At 42.1% G+C, this 23,806-nt stretch overlaps 2 protein-coding genes across 2 annotated transcripts in view; both read left to right on the top strand.

The window, feature by feature from the left end:
* Window positions 1–5,088, top strand: part of LOC109961820 (UPF0606 protein KIAA1549) — a 34,303-nt gene extending 29,215 nt beyond the window's left edge. Inside the window, exons 14-20 of the mRNA XM_020602969.1 lie at window positions 770–999; window positions 1,144–1,288; window positions 1,389–1,712; window positions 2,822–2,874; window positions 3,791–3,939; window positions 4,456–4,613; window positions 4,849–5,088. Of these exons, the coding sequence (XP_020458625.1) occupies window positions 770–999; window positions 1,144–1,288; window positions 1,389–1,712; window positions 2,822–2,874; window positions 3,791–3,939; window positions 4,456–4,613; window positions 4,849–5,088 (1,299 nt within the window). The remainder of the gene's footprint in view (window positions 1–769; window positions 1,000–1,143; window positions 1,289–1,388; window positions 1,713–2,821; window positions 2,875–3,790; window positions 3,940–4,455; window positions 4,614–4,848) is intronic.
* An 8-nt stretch (window positions 5,089–5,096) lies between these two features.
* Window positions 5,097–23,806, top strand: part of mical3a (microtubule associated monooxygenase, calponin and LIM domain containing 3a) — a 91,097-nt gene continuing 72,387 nt past the window's right edge. Inside the window, 1 exon segment of the mRNA XM_020602927.1 lies at window positions 5,097–8,784. The gene's annotated coding sequence lies outside the window, so the exon portion shown is untranslated.

The following is a 23,806-nucleotide window of genomic DNA, read 5'->3' as shown; positions in this document are numbered from 1 at the left end:
CCAACGTTGATTATCAATGCACAAAGTACAAGAAGTGAGACAAGGCAATGCAGTGATCTAAGCAGTAACAGTCTATGGTATGTAACATATATTATATAGCATTTTATCTGTAAATAAATTCCTTCGTAGTTCTTGTTAGATGCTGACTGCCTTTACTTAACTTTGTACATAAACTCTGGAAACTAACGGCAAAGTAGAACATGATCTAATCTAAAACACATATGTAGGTGGTGTGATATTTACAGATAAAGTGATGGTAAAGTTATAAATCACAGTCTAAGGTTGGCATTCAACATGGGAACAGCTGTGTGAACAAACTGCTCTTGAGCCGAAACTGTTTTTAAACCACAAAAACAAGTTCTCTACCAAATTGAATTTGTTACATTTTTATTTTAAGAAAAGTAAAAGAACACACACAATTTTTTTTAGTCCAAAAAATGCATCTACAAAAAAATGCAAAAACTTCATTCATTCATTAATTTTCTACCGCTTAGTCCCTGAACAGGGTCACGGGGGGGGGGGGGGGGGGGAGGGAAAACTTCAGTTACTTTTATGAATACAGTAAAGGAGAACTGATAAGATCAGAGGACATTGTCCTTTGGAAGATACATTTCCCTGAACTACTTATTAAAATGGCCATGGTATTATTTATTCTTATACTCTTATGCTGATGTTCTTGTGATTTACAAAATGAATTCATCTAGAGTTACAGTAGTTTAATCTGTACATATGTTGGACGTGTTTTCAAAAGAAGTAACTGTCTCCTCAGATCCAGGTAGCATTGAGGCACAAGTCAGAAATTGAACATCATCGTAACAAGATACGCTTGCGAGCCAAAAGAAAGGGCCACTATGATTTTCCTGCCATGGATGACATGACCAATGGACTCAGAGATGTTAAGGACCAGGATCGCATCTATCAGAAAGCACAGATGCAGATCAATAAGATCCTGGACCCAGATGCTCAGATGCCCTCCATCTTCATGGAATCCAAGAAAAGGTTAGGGCTCGTATTTTGTATCGGTGACCTTTTTTAGTTTTATGGTTTTAAAAAATTGATTTTCTGACCAGAGTTTTCTGGCCAGGCTGACAGAGAACAAACTCTCAAACACTTTTAAACAGCATTTCTCTGTTTGCCTTTCAGTGGACGAGGTAGGCGCTCTCCCAAACAGAAGATGAAGGAACAGATGAATGAAGGCATGATGGAAGCAGACAAAGACCACCTCATCACTGAAGACAGTGATGCTGTGTACAAAAAGTGTCCCGGGGTCAACAATGTGGCCTACGTGGTTAGTAGTACAGAAGCGGGCTGACATTTGTGCAATCTTGCATTTACTATGTAATCTCTCCCTGTCTAACTGCCATTATATATGTTTTTATTTATTCCAGTCGGACCCCGACCAAGGCCCAGGATCCCCTCACAGGAGCCCATCCCCAGTTGACAACGTCTTCCTGGGGCCCACTTGCTCTCCTCCGGGTCATGCCCCTCCCCCGCCCCCCTACATGCCCCCACAGCCCTCCATTGAAGAGGCACGGCAGCAGATGCACTCCCTACTGGACGATGCCTTTGCTCTCGTGTCGCCCACCTCTCAGGGCACCGCAGCAGGGATCACTCTCCCAGGGGTCAACAGCAGCACCCCTGGCTCCAGCCCTCTGGGCCATGGCCCCAGACCTTGGGGTCCCTCCTACCAAGCTTTCGGCCCTTTTCCTGGTGTAAGTAGACATTAGCCATTCACTCAGCATCCAGTCAAACTGCTTTCATGTTGCACTGAACACCACTGTTTGTTGCCAGCATATGTTTCTCTATAGCATCTAGGTTTTTGCTAGTTTGATCAGTTAAGTATTCCTCCATCTGTCACCCCTACATGGCTGCAACCTTAACTCCTAAGACCCTGCCCTGGCCTGCATATGTTTGCTTTTGTCAGTGTAGGCTGGTTTCATAGAACTGAGCTCCTCTAAAGGCTGCTTGAATAATAAACTCAAGTTTTTGTATTTATATTTAGGGCATTTATTGAAGGGAGTTCTGTGAAAAGATCAGTTTATGCAATGCTACAGTTTATTGCACAGTAAGCTAGGAGTATACAAGCAGACACTATCTAAAGCTTATCCCTGTTTTGAAATTCCTATTGCAGGGCAGACTGTTGAGCTTAAATGAAACAGGCTGTCATTACATTATATGAGAAAAAGAAGTTAGGAGCTGCTGAAAGATGGCAGAGCATTTTATTATGGTTGCAGAATGAGCAGCAAGTCTGTGCTGTCAGCATTATGACTGTTAAAACAACACTGTATGTCACACTGTAAAACTGGAAGCACAATATTTCATGTTAAAACCTGTACTTAAATGCATTTTACAGCTATATAGACACATTTAATCTCCATTCTATCCCTAATAGGTCCAACGCCAGTGTTCACCCTGGTGACAAATATAGGAGAAGCTGGTTCTGTTTGTGCAGATTCAGTGCTTTAATATGCTGTGAAGGGTCAGCAGCAAACAGCGGGATAACCAAGAAAACAATGCTCAATTAAAAACTGTACTGTCCACTATATGATGTGAACCCCACTGCCAAAACTGTGAACTGTAAATGGCAATAGTCACAGCACTGCTTTGCTTTCATAAGAAATGTCAGAATCCACTGCAAGAACTTTACACATTAATTATATTATGTGTATTGTCTTGTTATTGTATGAAAGCTCTTTCATATAGTTTTCTTCAAGATTTTATAAGCTGATTATACTACAAATATAAGCAGGCATTCTCAAGATGCCTCTGTCTCAGTTTGTGTTTGTCCTAAGCACTTTGTGTCTTTCCTTGTCTCCCCCAGAGGTTCACTGAGCTGGACATGTCCTCTTCTTCAGTCCAAGGCCTGACACCAAGGTTAGTAGAGGCGCTGATGAAAATTGGATATTTGTGTATAAATTAATAAATATATACTTATTTGACATTTGCTTCTTCATGCACCAAAAGGATTTCTCTTGATCAGTGCCACCTGGTTTCGACCACTTTACCGTCAGCATGTTTTCCTTTTGGTGCATCCAGTAAATTAGGCCTAATAAATAATTAAAAAAGAGGAGGCATCTTTATTTTATTGGTTTAATGGATCAGGTCCAAGCAGCGGTCTGTTAACTGACTCCAAAAAGACCAAGGCACCCAATACACATCTCACATTCTTAACACAAAGCATCTTTTTTCATACATTCAGTTTTCTAGCATGCCAATCAGACAAATGGAGCTCAGCTGATGTGTTTGTGTAATTTTAGCCCAGTGGAAATAACATATCATCAGTAGCTGCCAACCACTCCATTGTACATTGTGGTTGAATTGTGAAACATTTAAGATTACTGCATACGAATTGCATGAGACCACTTTCCTACCAGTACTTTGTTCAGTATGTTGTAAAAGACACTGTAGAATCCAGGTGACTGATGACCCTGTTGTTAGCATGGTCATATGTGCACATAGCCTCAGAAATCTACATTCACAGCATAAACTTTCCACTAGGTCTGTTCTCTCACCCACATGCAAGTTTGTATGCAGCATTGTATAGTATTAGTTCAACAAGAGTTGAATTATTTGGCTTAATCATACAGTACTGTCAGTGGTGTTTACTTAACTGCACCTGAGCAACAGCACCTGCAGATGTGCAAAACACTGAAATGGACAAGGATGTCCACTTTTCTATGACTTTGTTAACATGACAGGGAAGAGAATGAAACTGAGGAGCCTTTTTTTATGTTTATGTTTTGTTAAAATTAAAACTAAGTGAATACAAATGTATTTCTTCATTTTTCAGACAGGGCCTTGGATCCAGCTACCTGCCACCAGGAGAAACAGCAGGGCACGGTGAGCAGCTTCAGCCAGACAGCCTGTACTCTAGCAGGGGCGTCTACGCCGATGAGCTCCCCTCATCTGCCAGGCCGCGACCAGTAGGGGGAACTACAGGTACAAGCTGAAATACCATATGCATGCGCACAAATGGCCACAAACTAGTTATACTGCCCTGTAAACAAAGCTCTTTCTGGGTTTATGTATTTTTACCATCTTCCCACAGCCTCATTTAGGTATGTGGTATTTTTTAATGAAAAGATTTTTAAAAAACATTTCAAGAAATAACACATGAGGGCTGATTGTTTATTGTCTTAATACACAGTTGTGTTTGTATATGGTTTACTTTAGATGACTTGTAGATGTGGGCCACAGCGTCGTGCCTTAATACAGACACACACCTCCACCCCATAAATCTGGCAGAATGAAAGACCCTCGTCTTTGTCGTAAATTATTAAAGGAGCCGGCACGATGCTGCTGCCATCATGTGACTTACACTAATAGAAATGGATTCCGGCTCACAGCAGAGACAGAGTGCTTTTTCGACTGTGATTACATCAAATATATTAGAGGGGCCACCGAGGATTGTTTCAGCTACTGTAGCTCTGATGTGATGTGTTTGTGTGTGAGTAGGAGTCCAGCTCCATCATCTCGCACAGGTGGGATTGTCCAGCCGGATGAATGGTTACCCAGCAGGGGTCAGGGCTGCTCCAGGACAAAACGGAGGCGTTGCCTGGAACTACTACCACGATGACCACAGTTTCTCCAGGGCTGAGCCTGAAAAAGATGCAGTGAGTGAATCTCAGATTTATTCATTAAACTTCAAAGGATGTGAAGCTTGTTTTATTTGGCTAAATGGATTTTGTTTTTTAAGATCTCTCATGTTCTTTACATGTTTACTTCTGAAAAATCTCCTTCTCGTTTGGTGCCTTCTATCTTTAGTTTTGTCTCTTGATATTTTTTCCTCATGTTTTCCCCTTTCTTCTCCCTCTTTTTCTTCTCTTTGCCCGTCTTTCATGCCTTCAGTTCCTGTACTATCCTGACTACTCATCCTCCTTTATCTTCCAGATGTCCAGAAGTGGTATCAGGGAGCCTTCAGCACCACCGGCCCACCTAGATCCATCTGCGGCGGGCTATCTGTCACCCTCACCGCCCCTCAATACTTCTCCTCCTACCCACTCCTCTGCCTCTCTGATCAAGGCAATCAGAGAGGAGCTGTTGCGTCTCTCCCAGAAACAGGCGGCTGTGCCCAGCTACCACAGCTGAAGCCCCGGCCTCTGGTCTGTTGTCTTTCCACTGACCCTGCCTGCCTGCTTATTTGGACAGTGCTTCCCATGGAAGTCGCTGAGGGTGTACAGCAGAGAGATGATCCTGCTAAACTGAAAAGAAGAGGTGGCTCACTGAGGTTTCTAACTAAAGAGGCTGCCTCTTTGACAAACTAAATGACAGGATGGTTGGTAGAGAAACACATCAGCTGCCAGCTGCAGTCTTTCAAACCAGAGACAGTGTTAGGAAGTTAAGAACAATAGAAGCAGTATATACTGGACCTTTTGAAAAGGGATGAAACACCATGCCTTGACTTGTCCTGCCCCTGTTCCTGTCCTGCACTTCACTAAGGATCACTGAAGTTGTGGCCACGCTGGATCCACATTCTGGACCTGATTGAGAATTTACTGCATTTCTTCAGGCTCAGAATTCTGCGTCACTGTTTCATTCCCATGCTGTCTTCACTTAACAGATATACCCGGCATGACATTTTTTGTGACATTACTTAAACTTCCATACAGGTATTTGTTGTTTCCGGTGCAGGCCCTTAACCTCTTCATCACCATCAGGTGCTACTTCATGTTTTCTGCCATGATGAGCCATGCAATGCCTTGACACTGTGATGTAGTTCACCCAACCCAGTCTACTGTATGAGCCTACAGTACGGTCATTGTTCACAGCCAGCATACCAGTTGAGACAGTAGGCACAAAGGGCCATCTATAGAGACTAACAACACATAAATACTACCTATTCTTCCCTTATTTACTACAGTAGCAAAGAGTTAGTCTGAGTTGATATTTCTGACTTGTGTGTTTTTTGGCTATGACGTCCTGTCTTGTACTTTGTTTTGAAATTGTGTCACAGTAGCCAAGTGACTGCTGGACAAAGGGGATCAAAATGAGACAGAGATGGTCAAACAGAACTGGTGGAGGCTGGTGCACAAACATATTATTAAGAATGACAGTATGTACTTGACAGCTGTGGACAGTTAGTACTGTATGTACTCAGTATTTGGTTGTAACTTGATGCACTGTATGCAGACTACTTGGTACAGCTCAGGTCTTTCAGAAAGAGATTCCTAATGGACAAATCAGTAGAAGAGACATTTGAACTGTTAATGAGGGAAAGTCAAAGACATAAGTATTCCTTTGTAACATTATCCTGGCTGTGCACCGATTCACCCGTTTCATGCAGTATTTTGATGCTTTGCCTTTTTGTCAGCACAGGAAGGAGGCAAAGGTACTGTGTGTGTTGTCATTTATGGTTTACTTCAACCAGTCATGTTTATGTGCTTTTCGAGTCTCCTTTGATTTATCTCGCCGTGTGTAATTATGTTAAATGTCTCTTAGTCATTGTACTGGTTGGAAATCATTCTAGGCTACATGTTTGTTTGTTTTTGTCTGTTTGACCCTCCCCTGACAGATTGTGTTGTTTTGGGGCCTGAAGTAATATTTTATTTAAAAAGAAATAAAAGAGAAGATTATGGATTTTAAAAGCAGGGCTTGAAAATATGTTTTGGAGTGTGTAGTTGCTAGGGTTATGTGGCGGGTTAGAAATCTTCCATACACAAGCACCAGCTTTGGCAGAAGTTAAAACAACCTCCACGATACCAGAGTGAACTTTCCATGCCTCATTAATATGCCTTTAGACTCATCCGAACATATTGGGTTTGACAGCAGACAGGGATTCTCTCATCAGTGCTGTATTCCTGCCTTTTATTCTTTTTGTTACGTTTATCACCATGTATGTCAACAAACTCTCTTATGGTTGTTGGTACTGTTGGTACCGTTTCAAGCTAGAATGAAGTGGCATCCAGGTAATGTTGATCAGACTTTGTCCTGGTATGATGGTCCCTCCCACGTTTCACCTCTGTGTTCATGTTCTGAGTTACCAGCGTCACACTGTATTCCTCCATCTGCTGGTTCTGTACTCTAACAACATCCCATCTGATTGTATTCTTCCTCAGTCACTTTTAGTTTGATTTTATTGTTGTTCTTTTTCATCTGTTTCTACATTGTTCTTTATGAAAATGATCTGTTGGCTGGCCCAACTTTACATTTGAATGTTGTTGCATGTTTAATTGTTGCATTTCTTTTGTCTTTGCGCATGCTGTTTCAAACTTTTAGAAATACAAATCAGACTGTCACTTAATGTGTCTTTGAGTTTTAAGTATAAATAACATCGCAGTTATGTTTTGTTTTTCTTTTTTGAATGGCTAAAACACACTCCATGGTCTTGTGTTGTTCAGAAACACTCACAGGTTCTGTACTTACCACAAACAACCAGAGGGTGGCAGCGCAGTATAGCAAAATCAAATCTGCTTTTCTCACAAAGACCTCTCCTTTGTTGCAGATGATGTAACCAACAAGGGTGTTAAGAAGGTCAGTTCAGGTGCTTTTCACTTTTAATGGGGCAGTTGTGATCTTGTGTTGGATTAATCAAGGGCAGTGTGTATAATTATGCAAACTCGAATCACTGTGAATACAGTGACTTTGATCAGAGGTGCTTCTGATCTACATAGGTTGTTACTTAGTCTTTTTTTTCATGGGCATTAATGAATACATAGTCAGTGGGATTGGCTACAAGCCTGTTGAGGGTTTATATTTCTCTTTGTGTTAAAGGCCTACCTCCTGTGCATGTCTCATCCACTCAGATACTTCTCCCTTTTAATCCCATCACAGGATCTAAAGCCACCTAGTGATGCAGCCAAATGCTCAGCAAAGCTCCTGAACTCACTGTACAGGGGCTGGACCACACAAATGCACACACCTGACCAGTCTGTGCATTGATGTGTGTTACTGTTATAGTTTCAAAATCGAAGCAAATAATGTAGTATCTATGATGGTTCAGGTGATCATGTCCTGCTGTGTCTCTGGTCTTAACTCTGGTCTTTTCCATGACGGTGTCAAACCTGTGTCCATGCCCAGAATATGATGTTTCTAGAGGTGAAATTTAAAGTGTTTTTCACTCCGTGCTTGTAAAATCTCAGCGATTATCATTAATCTCAGGCTTTATAGTCCCCTCATATAAATTCAGCTACTTTAGGCTACGTATCGATTTGTCACATGCTGCAGTCCACATGCCTGTATATTCTGTTTTCGTAGAATAATTTAGCTGTCAGTGTTCTATTCTTTCATTCCCACTAACTATTGTCCCCTGCAGAGCTTAAGACTGTCCCTTCCCGTCCGGCTGCCCCTGGCCCTCCTAGTGGAGTCTAAACCCTCTCCCTCCTCACTACAGTAATCCTCTCTGTGTGCTGTCCCAGTCTGGCTCAGTTACCTGAGTCCAGTGCAGCCCAGCATAGCACAACAAGAGCACGCCCATGAGTTAATCTGGATCATGGGGGTAATTACTACCCGGGTTTCCAGCCTGTAAGAGCGGATGAGGATGGGAAACAGTTGTCCACTAGGGGAGGAGGCAAATATGCTGTTCTACCCACTGACCTTGGAGAAAACTGTGAGGGAGTGAAGGGAGGGGAGGGAGGAGGGACACTGAGAGAGAGGCAGAGCAGATCCAGGCATTATCATAGTGACAGTTCCAGCACTGCAGACCTCTCTCTGCCTTCAGCTGCTCTCATTCTTTAGTCTGCTGGTGAAAAACAGAACGACAAGGAAAGCAGGGAGCAGATAAATCCTTTTACAGAGAAGAGGATATCTTACCTTTCCACTGCTCCCAGCACAGAATCATAGGCACTTGTAAGTAGACTGCTATCAACACTTACATTCACCTTAAGCCTGTGTGTGTGTGTGTGTGTGTGTGTGTGTGTGTGTGTGTGTGTTCTGTATGGCTGCGGCTGCATTGGGAGATAATGTCAGGAATTTCTGGATGCAGTAGGAAGAGTTTCTCAACCAGGTCAGACGGGATGGATTCCCACACAGTTTCTTTTTTGTAGTGGTGGGAGGTGACTGCACTTGATATCCTCTAATTGTGTATATGTACACTGTGTGTCTGTGTGTATACACTTGATCACCATAGCATGTGTTGTTCCTCCAGCTGCCTGCGAGAACCAGACATGCCTGTGGTTTGATGACAACAAATGAGCAACTATTTCTGCGGCAGCCTACAATGGCGTCTGTTGCAGCTGTAAACACTGTTGCAGTTGTGTTACTGTAGAGGGGATATGCTCCTTGCCCTGTCTGTTTGCTAGCATGTTTTCTTTCTTTCAAAATTATGCAACGCTCTGCATGCTGCACTGTTACACAGCATCAGTGCTGCTGCCTGTGAATCAACGGCAGCAGCCAGGATTGGTTGGCTAACAGATACACTGCAGCAGCCAGGCATCTTCTGCAGTATCAAGTTAAGGGCCAGCTGGCACTGCTGTCACCGAGGGATGTCACTGTTCTCACTTTCTGTCTCACTTGTGTGTAGAAATGTTTGCAGGACAACTGAATGTTTGTAGCACTCCCGAAAACAACATATTTCTCAACCAATTTCTGTTGTTTCTTTAATATTTTTCTTTCTTATTATGACCACAAGCCCAGCAGTGATGATGTCACTGTAGCTCCTTTTGTTATTTGAGTACTCAGACCCATCCTGACCTGCCCCTCGCTCTTGTCTTTCAAATTGTCATTTCTCATGCTCCTTGTCCACCAGCCCTCCCAGTGCCCAGATCCCAGGTTTATGTTATAATTGCTCTGTAATCGGGTCCTTTTCTCATTCTCTGTCTGACACTGGTGTCAGGAATACAGCCACAGAGGGAGGCAGATTTGCCAGGGGTCCGGAAACAAAAGCTTAGAAGGAAAAGCCATCATTGTGTGCATGTGTATGCCATCAGCAGGCACATCTGACTAAATAGAGAAGGGAGATGGGTGTCTGGCATCATCTAGATTCTGTCTTAGGTTAGAACCAAAAGTAGCTCCTTTAAATGCACCGCAGCCCTGTGGTGCGTCAGGTCAGGTAAATCTTGCTTACACAAACTCTTCTGCCTCTTGTCACCAGTAGACATTCGCTCTCCTCAAGGTCACAGTGCAGGTGATCTCTTCTGTCTCCCTCCCTCTCCACCAGGCTCTACTGTATCAGAAGACACAGCATGATATTGTGCTGTGCTGAGTAGGAGGCAACGCTCATGTGATGTTCGCAGGGGGAGGGATGGGTGAATAGCTGTCATTCATAAGAGGGTGCCCATTTGCTCAGCAGCTGCCCTCAGCTCTGACTTCACACACTGATCCTGGCCGTCAGCTGCTGCCGTGCTTCTTCCACAGCAAACTGTTGTCACCCTTGACCAGAGAGGGTGACACAGGTTTATTGTGCTCGACATGTGGTGTGGTGGAGTGACACGTGGGATTTCATGTAAGATCACAGTGCTGTTGTCATGTTTTTAACAAAGCAAAGTTGTACAGAGAAGTCTTTTGGAATCTGATAAGCCGAGGTTTTAGGTTAGATATGCAGCATGGGGAAAAATAAATACCATGAGATATACAGTATGCATTGTTTCATGTAAAACATAGCATAGTCCTGTGAACTTTATAAAGCCACCTAGTGTTCCACAGCTGATCCTCGCACAGCATTAATCTCTGCTGGCAGACACTGGATTTCTCGGCACCTCTGTCCTCTGGGTGTTTTCAGGACAGTCAGCAGCAGCAGAATGCAGATCTGGCAGGAGCAGAGAGATGACTTTTAGTGCTAGTGTGCTCATGGGAGAGGAGGCTTGTTCATTATGTACAGTGAAACCACTGAAAACCCAGCAGAACCTCAAGCTGAGGGTTGTTAGAGGAAGCATAAAAACAGAGTGAATAAGACTGTGGAAAAAGGCAAAAAATTATTTTAAGAAAGAGCAAAGGGGAAGTGTGTGTGTGTGTGTGTGTGGTTTTGCATGTATAGCAAATATAGTCCTTGGTATTGTTATTTTGGTTATGAATAGTCCAAACGATTATCATCAGATAATCCCGTTAAGCAGTTATATCACTAATAGCTTTGTTTTGTTCGGCAGATGGACACTGCAGCGGTGTGTTTTAACTGCTCTGACTGTTCTTTTGTACATCACAAGTGTTTCTTACTCTCATTGCCTTTATGTTCTTTGTGAGCTGGGAGTTGGAGTTTAGATAACCTCAACAACATGCATGCATCAGTAACGTGCAGTGTCCACTGTTCAGATTAGATTGAAGGACTACTGGGTTTAATCCAAAGGAGCATTTACAGGTCTGAACAGTCTCTATCTTTTGGACTGAGCCCTCGTCTCAGTGCCTATCTTTTCTGGCTGCAGTCCAGAATCAACACTACTTTGGCTCATTTGTTTTTTTTTTTTATCCTGGGTTTGTCCTGATAGAGAGGAACTTTGACGGCTCTTGTTTCACTATTTTCTCCTGCTAAAACATCACTATGGGTTTGACTTGGATAGGAACCCATTTTGAAAAGACAAATAAAACTTGAAAGCCAGTCTTTCTTTCTGGTTTCTGGTACTCGTATTGAAAAGCTAAAACTGTTGTTCTCAATCCCACTTCAGTCAAGTTAATGAATTTAGCAACCACAAAACTTGTTGTTTTCTGTGTCGAGCCCTTTAAGTTTTCACTTTGTATATTTTTCATACATGAATAGGAGTTTGTAGAAAATGAAGAATATTACCACTACCTGGATTAGATCTATGCAACTTGATTTCTTTGGTTGCGATATTTACTTACTCTGATGTACATATTTTTTCACTGTGACAACTGAAAGGTCGACTTGCCCCCATCACTCCACAGCAGCAGTACTGGGTGTCACTGTAGTGTTTACACCTCCCCCCCTCCCACTAAATCAGTCATGACTTTTGTTAGATGTTTATTTGACTTGACAGGATTTGAGTTAGGTGGGCTAAACTAGCCATAACTGCACGAAACGTTTAGGAAGAAATGTTTTAAGAAAATGACATATTAATAGTGGTCTGATGCTTAAAGAATAAGATCTGTCATTTTCTATATTACCAGTATTTTCAACATTCCCCATACAGAGACTAAAACCAACAGTGACCTGCCTCTACTCGCTGTTTATGTCTGTCCATCTACAGTCCTGCGCCATAGACCTCCATTGTTGTTCAAAAACTATTAAAAACACGTCAGTGAAACACAACGTTGCACTGGGTGGCATGTTTCTTCGTTACAAAACACCAGACCCTAATATTTGTCTGAAGGTCTTGGCTCTTGCTTATTTCAAATGCTGTAAAAGGTTATGGCTGCTCGGAGCCTTCAGGGCAACATTTTTAACAAACATTAGAGTCTTGTGTTTTTTAATGAGGAACCATGTTAACCAGTGTAGCGGTGTGTTTCACTGATGTGTTTTTAATCATTTTTGAGCAGCAACAGAGGTTTATGGCACAGATGAATAACGTAATCCAGGACTGACTGACAGATCTCCAGTGAGTAAAAGCAATTCATTGTCAGTTTTGGTTTCGGTGGGAATTGTTGAAAATACTGTGAATATAGAAAATGGCTGGAATTATTTTTTTAATAATAGGGTGTATGCACATTAGACTGCAGAGGGAACATATGGACCAGATCATGTGAAAACACCGCTGCCTTCTGTATCAGGTTTCTGGTTAAATACACATGTAAGATCCACAGAAGCATTTCTGATATGACACAGATTTACAACAATGACACACACACACAAACTATTGACCATGACCATGCTTTTACACAATGCCTCATGGAAAAATGACTGTGCATGTCAGTAAACAAAGTCCGCAAAGACCAAATATATACAAAGCCGGTTTTCTCTCAGAGGCTGTGGTGTTTCTAATAGACAAAGACACATCTGTTGTAGTTTAAATTGCAGCCATGGCTGTTGAGATGCTGTTATAAATCTCCTTCTTGTCAGGTGTGTTGTCTGCTGCCTGTCCTTTGTTTACACCACAATACATGAACCTGTTTCACATGTGGGTGACTTCTGACAGGGAATAGGTTGGGGTTGGCCTGAAAATGTGGCAGGTTACAGTATGTGCACATTTATTAAGTAATTAAACCACTGACAATATAATCCATGTGTCTCTGCTGTACAGTTTCACCTGGCCTCCATACTGTAACTCTATGGCATACACTGGGTTGTTTAGAGTCGTAGAAGCTTTGAGAGTTGCTCTCACGTAGTGTGATGAGCCACCTCAGCTTAATTCATAATTCACAGACAAGACACTAGAGTATTTTCCAGATTTCTTACATTTATCCCTACCAATTCAGTTGACAACAATGGTACTATTGGAATGTTGTGATGTCTTATGCGTATTTGTTGAAATGTCTAATCAATTTTGTTTTTCACAATATCAATTTTCTTAGTTTTACGTGCTTGGAAGAAACTTAAAAAAAAAAAAATCAAATATTCCCCACTCCTCCTCAGCTGCTCTGTTTGTGGTTGTCGCCCCAGGCCCTTAAGGCCGTACATCTCCAACAAACCGTGCAGAGGTGATGATCCTAACTACTCTTCAGCACAATACCCTCTAAACAACTCCCTGATTAGGCTCTGATACCTGACATCCCTGATTTAATATGCTGCATTTCCCACAAGTGATTAGTTTTGTGTGTCACAACTCTCTGCGTTATGTAGACAGTGATTACGTCTCCAAATCTGACCAGAGACCAATCACATTTCCAATTTATCCAAAACTGCTTGGTTCCTCGGCAGCCTACAGTAAATCCTCCACACCTGGTTGCCAGATTCTGGCAAGATTGATAGTCCCTGGTACAGTAGCAGCTCTTAGCTCGAGAGCTGTTTTTGTAACAGGGGTTGACCCTCCAAATTCACTGAGAGTGAATTTTGTGCTTGATCCATCCAAATGAATTCTAGTTCCTGACCTGTCTGCTGGGTGTTAGCCATCCCAACTGTATAAGGTGATATTGTATATCACTGTTGTGTTTACAGCATGTTTGCAGTGTGGTCAAAATAATAACTAACTTAAATTACAACTTATTTGTAAAACTTTGGTCGTCTTATTTTCAAAATGTGCCTGCTGTTCAAAATGTCTATGCCAACATGTTGGTATGCAGCACTATGTATTACTGTTTGTGCTTTGTGTGAGTACAGGTAAATATGCATGAGCCTGATTGTACTGTATGTGTGAAGCATGGCAGCAGTCAACAGGATATGGCAGCTCTGAACTACACACACACACACATGCAGGGAGTGTTGGCATGAGGTCTGACACAGGGTCAGATGTTCATAAATAGATGCAACACACAGTCAGTCGTATGATTCATGCTTACACACATGCCAGGAGAGGGAAGAGAGAATCCAAACTGGACTTTAGTCTTTACTGCAGCTGTCTCTCTGGCTCCTCTTCCCAGTCCCACTGCGATCAGCTTCAGGACAGGCGCCGTGCCACCCACCTGTGAAAAAACCTTGTAACAGAGAGACTGACCAATGATGCACAAAGATAATTAGTGAACAGGTTTTGAAACAATATATTGACCCATTTACATTTGATATTGGTGAACATGCCGTCATCAAATGATATGAACTCATAAGGTTGTCTTGCTATAAGAGATTGTGCTTGATGCTCATGTGAACTCACAAGAACACAATTGCCAACCAAGTGATAACACACTTTTCACTTGTATTTTTGTTGTTCTTGCATTTTATTGTCAAGTGTAGGGATGACAAACAAGTACACAAAAACTATTTGGTGAAAAATTTTGAAAGGTAGATTTCGCTGTATGTCATAACATGTCGACTTTAGCATGAGTAACATGACCCCACTGCACGGCCAATGAGGGACCTCAGCATGAGTCATCACATTGCTGTCAAATAGGCAGGTTGTCTGCAATATGTTGGTGTGTTTGTGGATTGTCCTCATATGCAAAGCCCAGAAACGCCAGTGGTGTCAACATGCAATTTGAAAAACATCCAAAAATGTCAGGTATGTAATTAGTTTCACACTTATTTTATTGCTTTCAGATGTTTATGGCTACAGTGACGTTTCATCCAAATAAATCTCAGAAGTGTCCCAGAAGTATTTTGTATAAAAGTCCTATTGAGTGTGATTGGTTACTCTGGACTTTCATCCTTCCCTTTGATGGATTTTCGTCAGTAAGGGGAGAATGGGTCCATTTGAAGCTGCAGAGGGACAGTCTTATGATGTCCTTAAATAACTGAGCTGTCTCACTGCCTCACTGATTACTGTCTGTCTTGCCCAGGCAACATTTGTCATTTTTAAGGCAAGAAAAGAGAAGACATGGTACTACATATAATACAGGAGTGAGACCCATATACAGCCGCTGTCTGAGAGTGTAGTGATACTGTGATAACCTATTAAGTGACACAACAGTAAGGCTGACTTCAGGATTTGGAGTTAGCCAACTTGCTGCTCAACAACCTCACTTGAGGAGAGAATCATGGGATTCCTGCACCATCTGAATGAGTGTTGTTCCTTTGGGTGACATCCAGCTTGAATACTGTAGGTCTACAAGACATATACACTGCAATTATGTTCCTGTCCATTCAGTCCAGCTGCATGCCAGGGCAGCCTCCATAGGTGAAGTATAATAACTAAAGGGAGAACTGTGACCATTATGTCATTTTGGTTTCTCCACAGGCTGACACTTGCAGTAAATGTTTGAATGACTCGGAATCACACTGCTTAGGTCGAGTGTTTATTTAAGAGGTGATAATAGTCATCTTGTCCTCTCTTAATGATAAGCTCTGTGAGAGGAGGGAGCTAAAACAAAGACGATGTCACAGGTCAGAGCTGATGTCATGGTGAAAGATGCAAGCCAAACGTCACACACACACACACACACATATGTGCATGTTTGTTTTCCATCCTAGTTGGGATTTTTCAGTGACTTTCATTCATTTCCTAAAGACTTGGCCTAACCTTTATCATGACCACCACTTGCCCAACCTAACCCTAACCAAGTCACCATTTAATTCATGTATTTACACCGGGTCCCCATGAGGAAGGAGTCCCTATATTCTGGGTATGTAAACAAGTTTTCTTCCACACAGTGTGAGTAACAGCAGGTGTACACACACACAAACATCTCTTCAGGGGCTTATAAAAGCTCAGACCTTATTTAAAGAGAAATTCACAGTCCAGGGAATTGACTTGTGAGGCAGGCTTGCATGGATCCACCTGCTAGCAATGTATATGACAGATAGGTGATGGTCCATCAGCGTGTTTTGATTTAGGTGTTCATTTCCATTTTGTTTGTAGTGCCAGATTTTGCCTTATTTTTGCCGAGTTTCACTTAAAAAGTATGCTGCCTACAATAACAAAATACAGGGCCTATACTATTTATTACATTTCATGATTATTACACCATAGAACTGTATCATTTTCATGAAAACAGTGTCACATTTGGCTCCGTCTTGGTTATTGCTCTGGAAGCTTGCCTTAGCAAAAGCAACAATTATATTTACTCCCTGATTTCCCATAGCTCTTAGATGAAATAGATCAATTCTGACAAGCCAATCTCGTCAAATCAAAAATTCAAATCGATATATTAACCTTTAGATTCAGTTATTATATAGAGCACAGAGCAGAATGTAATGTGTACATTTATTACAAGTGTTGTGTTGGTTTTATGGCCAAAATGCATTCACCCTTTCCATCTGTTAAGCCTGTTTTTCTCATCTTCAGTCCTTCTGTAACATTTTCAGGGTTTTTTGTCAAGGCATATGTCACAAGGTATCAATCATTCTACTGCAGCTCTGTCACTTAATATTTATCAGTATTTAAAGCAAAAATGAGTTCATATCTTAAGATGACTCATAAGTGTTATTATGACTCATGCTTCACATTCATGCAGTCCTCTCAGAAGAGAAGCTATATATTTCAAATGATATAACTCTTAATTTAGGAGAGGTCATTTTTAGATTAAACTTCTTTTTTTTGTTATTTATCATCTTTAAAGTACTGTGCTTTCTACCACAGTTACATACAGTACATTTAATTTGACAGGAGGCTGTAGCACAATACTGTCTAGAAAGTCACTGATGGTAGATAATTCTATGAATCTTTTGCTAAGCTATCTTCTTTTATGTGAAAATGATGTGCATGATTTTCTCATGTATTTGTGACAGGAAGGTAAAGAAACCTGGTGCAGGTATGTATTATCTCTATGATGTTTTATTGAGCCTCACTGAACTAAGTTCAGTGTTATGTATCCAGGTACACTGCAACCAAATGATCTAGCGGCTCCTCAGATCAAAGTATCTCATACCTTCATTCCTCATGAGGATCCAAGTATCTGGAGCCTCAGGCCAAGAAGAAAAGTGGACATGATGCTGCGCTGTCAGTGATGTCACGCCTCAGAATAACTGGATTCTGACCGCAGTGATTTAAACTCTTTCACTGTAACTGAAAGGCTGTATTTTCTTCCAATCTGTCTTTTATTTCACAGTTAGATACATTTGGCTGTGATGTTTTTATTGTGTGTACGTAACAGGTTTTGCTGTGTAAAGAATAGTTTCGAGGTAAGTCTAACTCCAAACAAGGTGTGATGTTTTATGTGTGTGTTTGCTTTCTTTCTTTCTTTATTTGCTGTAAGGGTGTAAAGATACGGACTGTTGTGAAGTGCTCACTTACCTTTAGCACCTTTAATATTTTGAGAAGTGGCTCAACAGCACTTACAGAGATTGACATAGACTTTTGTACAGACATTCATGGTGCTCACATGATGAATCCTTTGGCACTGATGTTCCCACCAGCAAGCCTTTTTTTTTTTTTACTTATCTGGTAAAATATCTCAAATGTTTAAAATGAGGGTAAACCTTAATTTCATCTATTAAGTAAAAACCCCCATTTGTTTTATGACCAAACCTGTCACATCAGTTTCATTTGTCCTACACATTTGTCATTTTAGCATGCTAACACTGTAAACTAAAATGGAAAACATCCACAGACTAGTGCTGTCACTGTGAGCGTGGTAACCTGCTGATGTTTTTGGGCTGCACCTCCAAAGATCATGTGTCAGCCGGAGTCACCACTGGTACTTTGTCACTGGATTCTTTTGCTGGTGACATTCCTACTGGCTTTCCTTTTGTCTGTTTCTAACTGTTGATCATGTTAACCATTTGTCCCGCTCTCAGATCTGAGTGTTTTTATCATTTAGACTCAGATAATCCCCTCAGATCTCAGTACAGTATCAGTTGTATGTGATGAGAGGAAGGATTGTCTGACTCTAAGAAAGGTGTCAGGAGAGCTTATTATGACTAAAGCTTTGCCCGTTTGATCCATATGTATGGCTGTGATGGAGGCTGCCAAGTGCATAGGACACAGGTGTTAGCAGCGGGATGAATAAATGTTTCCACACATCTTAGCAAGGAGTGACAAAGCAGAGCAAACAGCAGAACAAAAGCTGTTTTGATCTTCCAGAAGATTTCATCACTCTGTCTTCCTTTGGTAAAGTTTCAGCATAAAAACCACAGCTCAGTATCAGGTTTATTCAACACATGGTTTATGTAGATAATGCTTTTCCTCTGATTTCCTTATTGCTGTGTTTGTTTTACATGGCTGTGGGTGGTGAAGCGGTGACAGTAGCAGACACTCAGTGTGAATGTGGAGTTTCTGCATGTGTGGACATTTCGTCAGCGTGCAGAGACAACAGCACTGCATGAAATGTAGCAGAATGCACAATAAATACAATGCTGTGTGTTTAGCTTGAGAGGTTGCCAAGCTCCCTGATCTCCCAGCCTTTGTGTCCGGGTCACTCATTACAAGTACTCTTTGTGCCAGCCAGAGATCACATGTCACAATATTTGAACAGCTGCAAACAATAGTTGTGTGTTTACTCTTTTAGGTGGAGATCAGGTTCGATTAGAGGGAGTGTGAGAATTTGGAGAAGTGAGTGTATGACAGACAGAGAGAAGTTGTTTGCTTTTCTTCTTTTGTTGTTTTATTGCCTGAAAAATCTATAGTTTACAATAACCCACATACTGTACTATAAACACACACAGTAGTAGCATTATATGATCAAATGCGAGATTAAAGTTATCGCAGATAAGCCATCAAAAGAGTGACATCTGCGAACCTGCGCCTGAGTGTGTAACTCATGTCTAATTGGAGTGAGATCAATCCCTTGCTACCATCAGTAATGGATTGTGTTAGGAGATGAACTGACGGCTCCATTCATGGTGTCACTTCTCACCTGCCCTATTAGCCCAAACCTGTCGATATTAGAGCTGGGAATGTGGCATCTACTGCATTTCTCTGTTCTTACTATGTGTACACCTGTACCACAAGTGCCTCATCTGCTTTTTTATGTTAGACAAAATCATCTGTGCGATTCAAAAGTCCTTCGTTGTGATGGCAGTCACAGACTGTTCACTAGAAAAGCTTCCATCCACTGTACTCCCATCTGAGGACCGGCAGTAGGAGGCTGCTCTGCAGACATGCAGCACAGATGGATGTGAGAGAAAAGGAACTAATACTGGCACAGCCCCAGTGTTTTTCAAGCATCTGAACATTATGCAAGTGATGGGTTTTTCTCTAAAATGGCACAGCAAACAAAGAAATGTTGACAAGAGCTAAATATGCAAGAACAACCTCCCAGTCCCTTGTAAGCTACAACACAGGAGCCACTGATGCTATAATGATCATCCTGCAGCAGCAGCTGTGATCACTAGTGGGCATCAAGCATAGGAATATGTTTTTGTGTTTTTGTGTGAACAACACAGGGTGTGCACGTGCGTATTTATGTGGCAGTGTTTGGTTGCTGTCCTTGGGCTGTGTTTGTGCACAGACTCTCTCTAAGAGCTGCAGAATGTGACCATCATGGCCTCTTTGTATCCAGTTCAAGACTCAGCTGAAACCATGACCTCAGCCTATTGTGGTGTTACTGAGTCGACATCTGCCCGTATGAACAGCAATTAAAATACAAAGTGCAGTTTTAAAACAAGAACCTAATCTTAGATAAACAGCACAGGAGGTGTTGTGGATCTTTTTTGTTTTTTCCCCTTTATAAATCAATGTCAAGTTGGGTTCAAGCACATTTCAGCTTTGATAAAACAACAGTTCAGCACAGTTTATCTTGTCTCACAGTGTGTGATTACAGATGTACAATACAACATCCTCCTGCAGATATCTCACTGTGAACCACTGCCCTGTATAAATGTAGTCATTTGTGCTTGAGCTTTGAGCTCATTGTGTAAACTGCCGCTGAGCTCCACATTGTAACCAGTTGTTATGAAAACTTTGATCAGGACTGTGTTTACTGTCTGCTGATTACAGAAGCTGGTGGGGAAATAGTCTGGGAAATGGTGAGTTCAATTAAAATTCTGGTCTGGTCACAGGCACTCTCTGGAGTCAGAATTTGGAATAATAAAGGATCAACTTAGCCACATTCTCTTTGGCATGTGTGGGCGGCAGCACTGATGATACAGGCTATGCTAGTAATTTAGCATAGCACTTCCATACAGTCAGGACACTCGCAGGATACAGATCTGAAAAAGGATGGGCACAACTGAAGCAGCAGAGACTGAATTGTAGTCTTTAGTATGGGTCAAGCTTCACAGTACTGGATCCTACATTTCCCATAACTCAACAACATTTGGTCAGCACTTTAGGCCAAGTCTTGCTGAAATTATATACAGGGTATTCATTTTATTTTTTTACACACTTTCTTGTCAAAACTATCTGAGCTTGGACTTTAGACGAAAGCTTTAAAATGTATTACCTACAGAATGCATTAATAACAGTAATATGTCCCATGGAAATTAAAGTGTATTTACATGCACATAGACTCTGTATTCATACATGTACCATATATACCAGTGTACACATACACTACTGAGAACACACACAATGCATGTCATTGTCATTAGACAGCGTACAGTGGTTTGGAGATACTGTACTTGTGTGTATTTTGTATTTATACTTAGCACAATACAAACTTGTTCTTCATTCGGTGACTAAAAAATCTTTTGAAATTTCTGAAAAGCAGATTCCTTCAGAATGTCTACATTTTAATTATTAGAATGCAAAAATGCAGACTGGCCTTTTGTGCGTCCTGATGATGCTACTTGATGTTGTTGTGCAGCCATGTTTCCTTGGGCTAGAGAATTTCTATGACCAGATAAATGTGCAGTAATGGCGTGCAGGTACTGTAAATATCTTACTAATGGGTGTAATATAATACACATCTCGCTTAAGAAAAGCATGTGAACGTGACACACAGTATAGATACCGGTTTTCATCAGAATTAATTTCACAGTTCTAGGTGAAAGGATAACCAATCAGAAGCGTTGTCCCACCCCCAGACGAGAGAGAATAACGAGAGAGAAAAATGGCTACATCATCCGATACTGTTGAGAGATTATACGGTGTTATTAGCAACGTACCAGTGATGCTAACGGAGGAGTCTGATTTTTTACGAGCTCTTAAGAAAGTCACAATGCAGCTCTGCAGAGTTCAAAAGCCGCCTAGCGCTTCTCTCCGAGGCGAGCTGAAATTATTGACTGGATATGTCGGTTATGTATTCCAGTACACAACCCGCGAATTGGCTCTGTACCAGCTGAGAGAGAGTGACACTTTCACTCCTGAAACCCTGAGAACAACACTGACTGCGAGCGATTGGGGAGTTATGAGGTGCATCGTGTTGGAACATCTGCTCGCAAGCTACCAAGATGATGAGGAAGATGAGGAGGGCGGAGTGGAGGATGATGAGGAGGATGAGGAGGAAGAGAAGGAGAACCGAGACCCAGCAAACAAGAAGCGCAAGTATCCTGCAGAACAGCCTGAAAGCACCCAGGACCAGCTCGCCAAAGTGATGATGCAAAGCGAGAGGTCCGCTGCTGGCGGTAGCAGTAGCAGTAGCACCCCGCAGGCGATTGTATAACAGGGATAGAGATTTTTACCAAGTGGGGAGAGGAGATTACCTCATTATTCCGGGCCAGCCAGCAGTGGCAGGAAATTGTGGTGCTAAAAAAAGTCCTGTTTCCATAGCCCCACCCCCCTGCAACCCCTCCAGCTGCCCCCCTCAGCCCCTCTGAAATAAATAGAGATGGATGTGTTTCAGCGACCACTCCGCTCCAGCGACCAAACTCTTTGGGTTTTTTTTATCATCTCCAGCAACTATGAATCCTTCTGAGACTGAACAAGTCGCTCCTCAGCCCTCTCCCGCTTCATCCACAGACTCCACAGAATTCGAATATCTCCTACAGCCTGTCAGCAGCAGCAGCGAAGAGGAGGAAGACAGCAGCCAGCACAGCGATGACAGTAGCCCTGAGCAGGAGGTGGAAGATGAGACTAGCCAGAGCAGCGCCAGTACCACCAGCCCTAGCAAGGAGAGAAAAGGGTCTCCTGAACAGACCAGCGTAACACAGATGGACCTCGACACACCCAGCGAGGAGCCGCAAATCGGGTGTAACGAGGAGAACAGCACCAGTAACACCCAGAGCAATGAGATTGAGGAGATGGTTCTTTCTCCTCAACAGCCCAACAGTGATCTTGATACGATCCGTGGGGAGGAGCCCGAAGGGCAAACTGACGACAAGCTGGACGGAGCTATGCTCAGACTGTTTTCCGACATTGTAAAGTGCCTTGTCACCTGCATCCTGCACGCTGCAATTAGGGACCACAACGAATATTTGTGTTATGTCTGCAAGATTTCTCACGGAAGCCAGAAGCAACACACGTGCCTATTTGGCATCCCAGACAATTTTTTGAGCAAGCATTATAACGATCTGGAGAAACGTGTCTTGACAGACCGTTTTCTGGTTGCGGCATCACACCTGCTGGAGAAATACAGCATCCGTGTCTCTGAGGAAACGATCAGAGATGCTGCAGAATGTATTCTACTGGGGCTAAGAGGTTCTGAGAATCTGGAGAAAGCCTCGAGCAAAGCGGTCGCTAACTGGGTGGGAGATTCTGTTTTAAAAATTATGTATTTGCAAGAGGCTGAGAAGCTGTGGGCTGGTCAGGAGGGGGATGGGCTGGAGATAGAATAATAGCGGATGATTCCGCCATCTGCATGGTTTTATCTTTTTTTGTTGTGTGAAAAAGCATTTATTCTTTTGCCAAGCTGTTCTCAGGGGTTAGGAGTAATAACCAGTGTTTATCTACATATTATCCTTTTTGCTATGTGTAATGTTTTAATTTCCTTATAACTAGTGTTTTAAAACATCTGTGGGGGTTAGGAGATCCTAGCGGAGAGCGGTAAATGGAAAAACTGGCCCGACAAGTTTAACAGTTATGTGAATGCATCGGACGTGGTAAACGTGTGAAACATGGATAGCGCCGCTAGTTTTTATATAATTCTGCCCTCAAACACCAATGCAGCTGTATTTAAAGATAACTCGGCCTCTCAATTTCGCACGGATCTAGCGCGGGCCTTAGATTTAAAAGGGGAATGGGAAGTTGCTTTGACAGATTTTTGTTGATCCTAGCGGAGAGCGGTATTCCCAAGCTGCTTCAAACTGATCTAGGAACGGAGTTTTACAACAAGCTGTTTAAGGCTCTGCTGAAAAAGCATGATATAGAGCACTTTAGCACAGCCAGTGAAGTTAAAGCCTCGGTGAGTGAGCGGTACAACAAAACCTTGAAACAGAAAATATACCGCTACTTTACAGCTAAAAACACCCTCAGATATTTGGATGTGCTGCATCAGATTGTGCAAAGTTATAATAACGCTTATAATTCCAGCATTAAAATGGCACCGGCTCATGTTACCTCTGCAAACGAACTCACTGCTTTTCAGAATCTTTATGGCTCGTTCCCTCTACGACCCAGAGAGAAGCTAAGGATGAATGAAAGTTGGAGATGTGGTCAGGATCCCTAAATTAAGGGGGGGGGGGGGGGGGTAAAAAATAACAACA

This window comes from Monopterus albus, unplaced genomic scaffold (genome assembly GCF_001952655.1).
Source record: "Monopterus albus unplaced genomic scaffold, M_albus_1.0 scaffold59.1, whole genome shotgun sequence".
Lineage (NCBI taxonomy): Eukaryota > Metazoa > Chordata > Actinopteri > Synbranchiformes > Synbranchidae > Monopterus > Monopterus albus.
The sequence above is the reverse complement of the archived record's forward strand: the minus strand, read 5'-3'. Positions and strand labels throughout refer to the sequence as shown.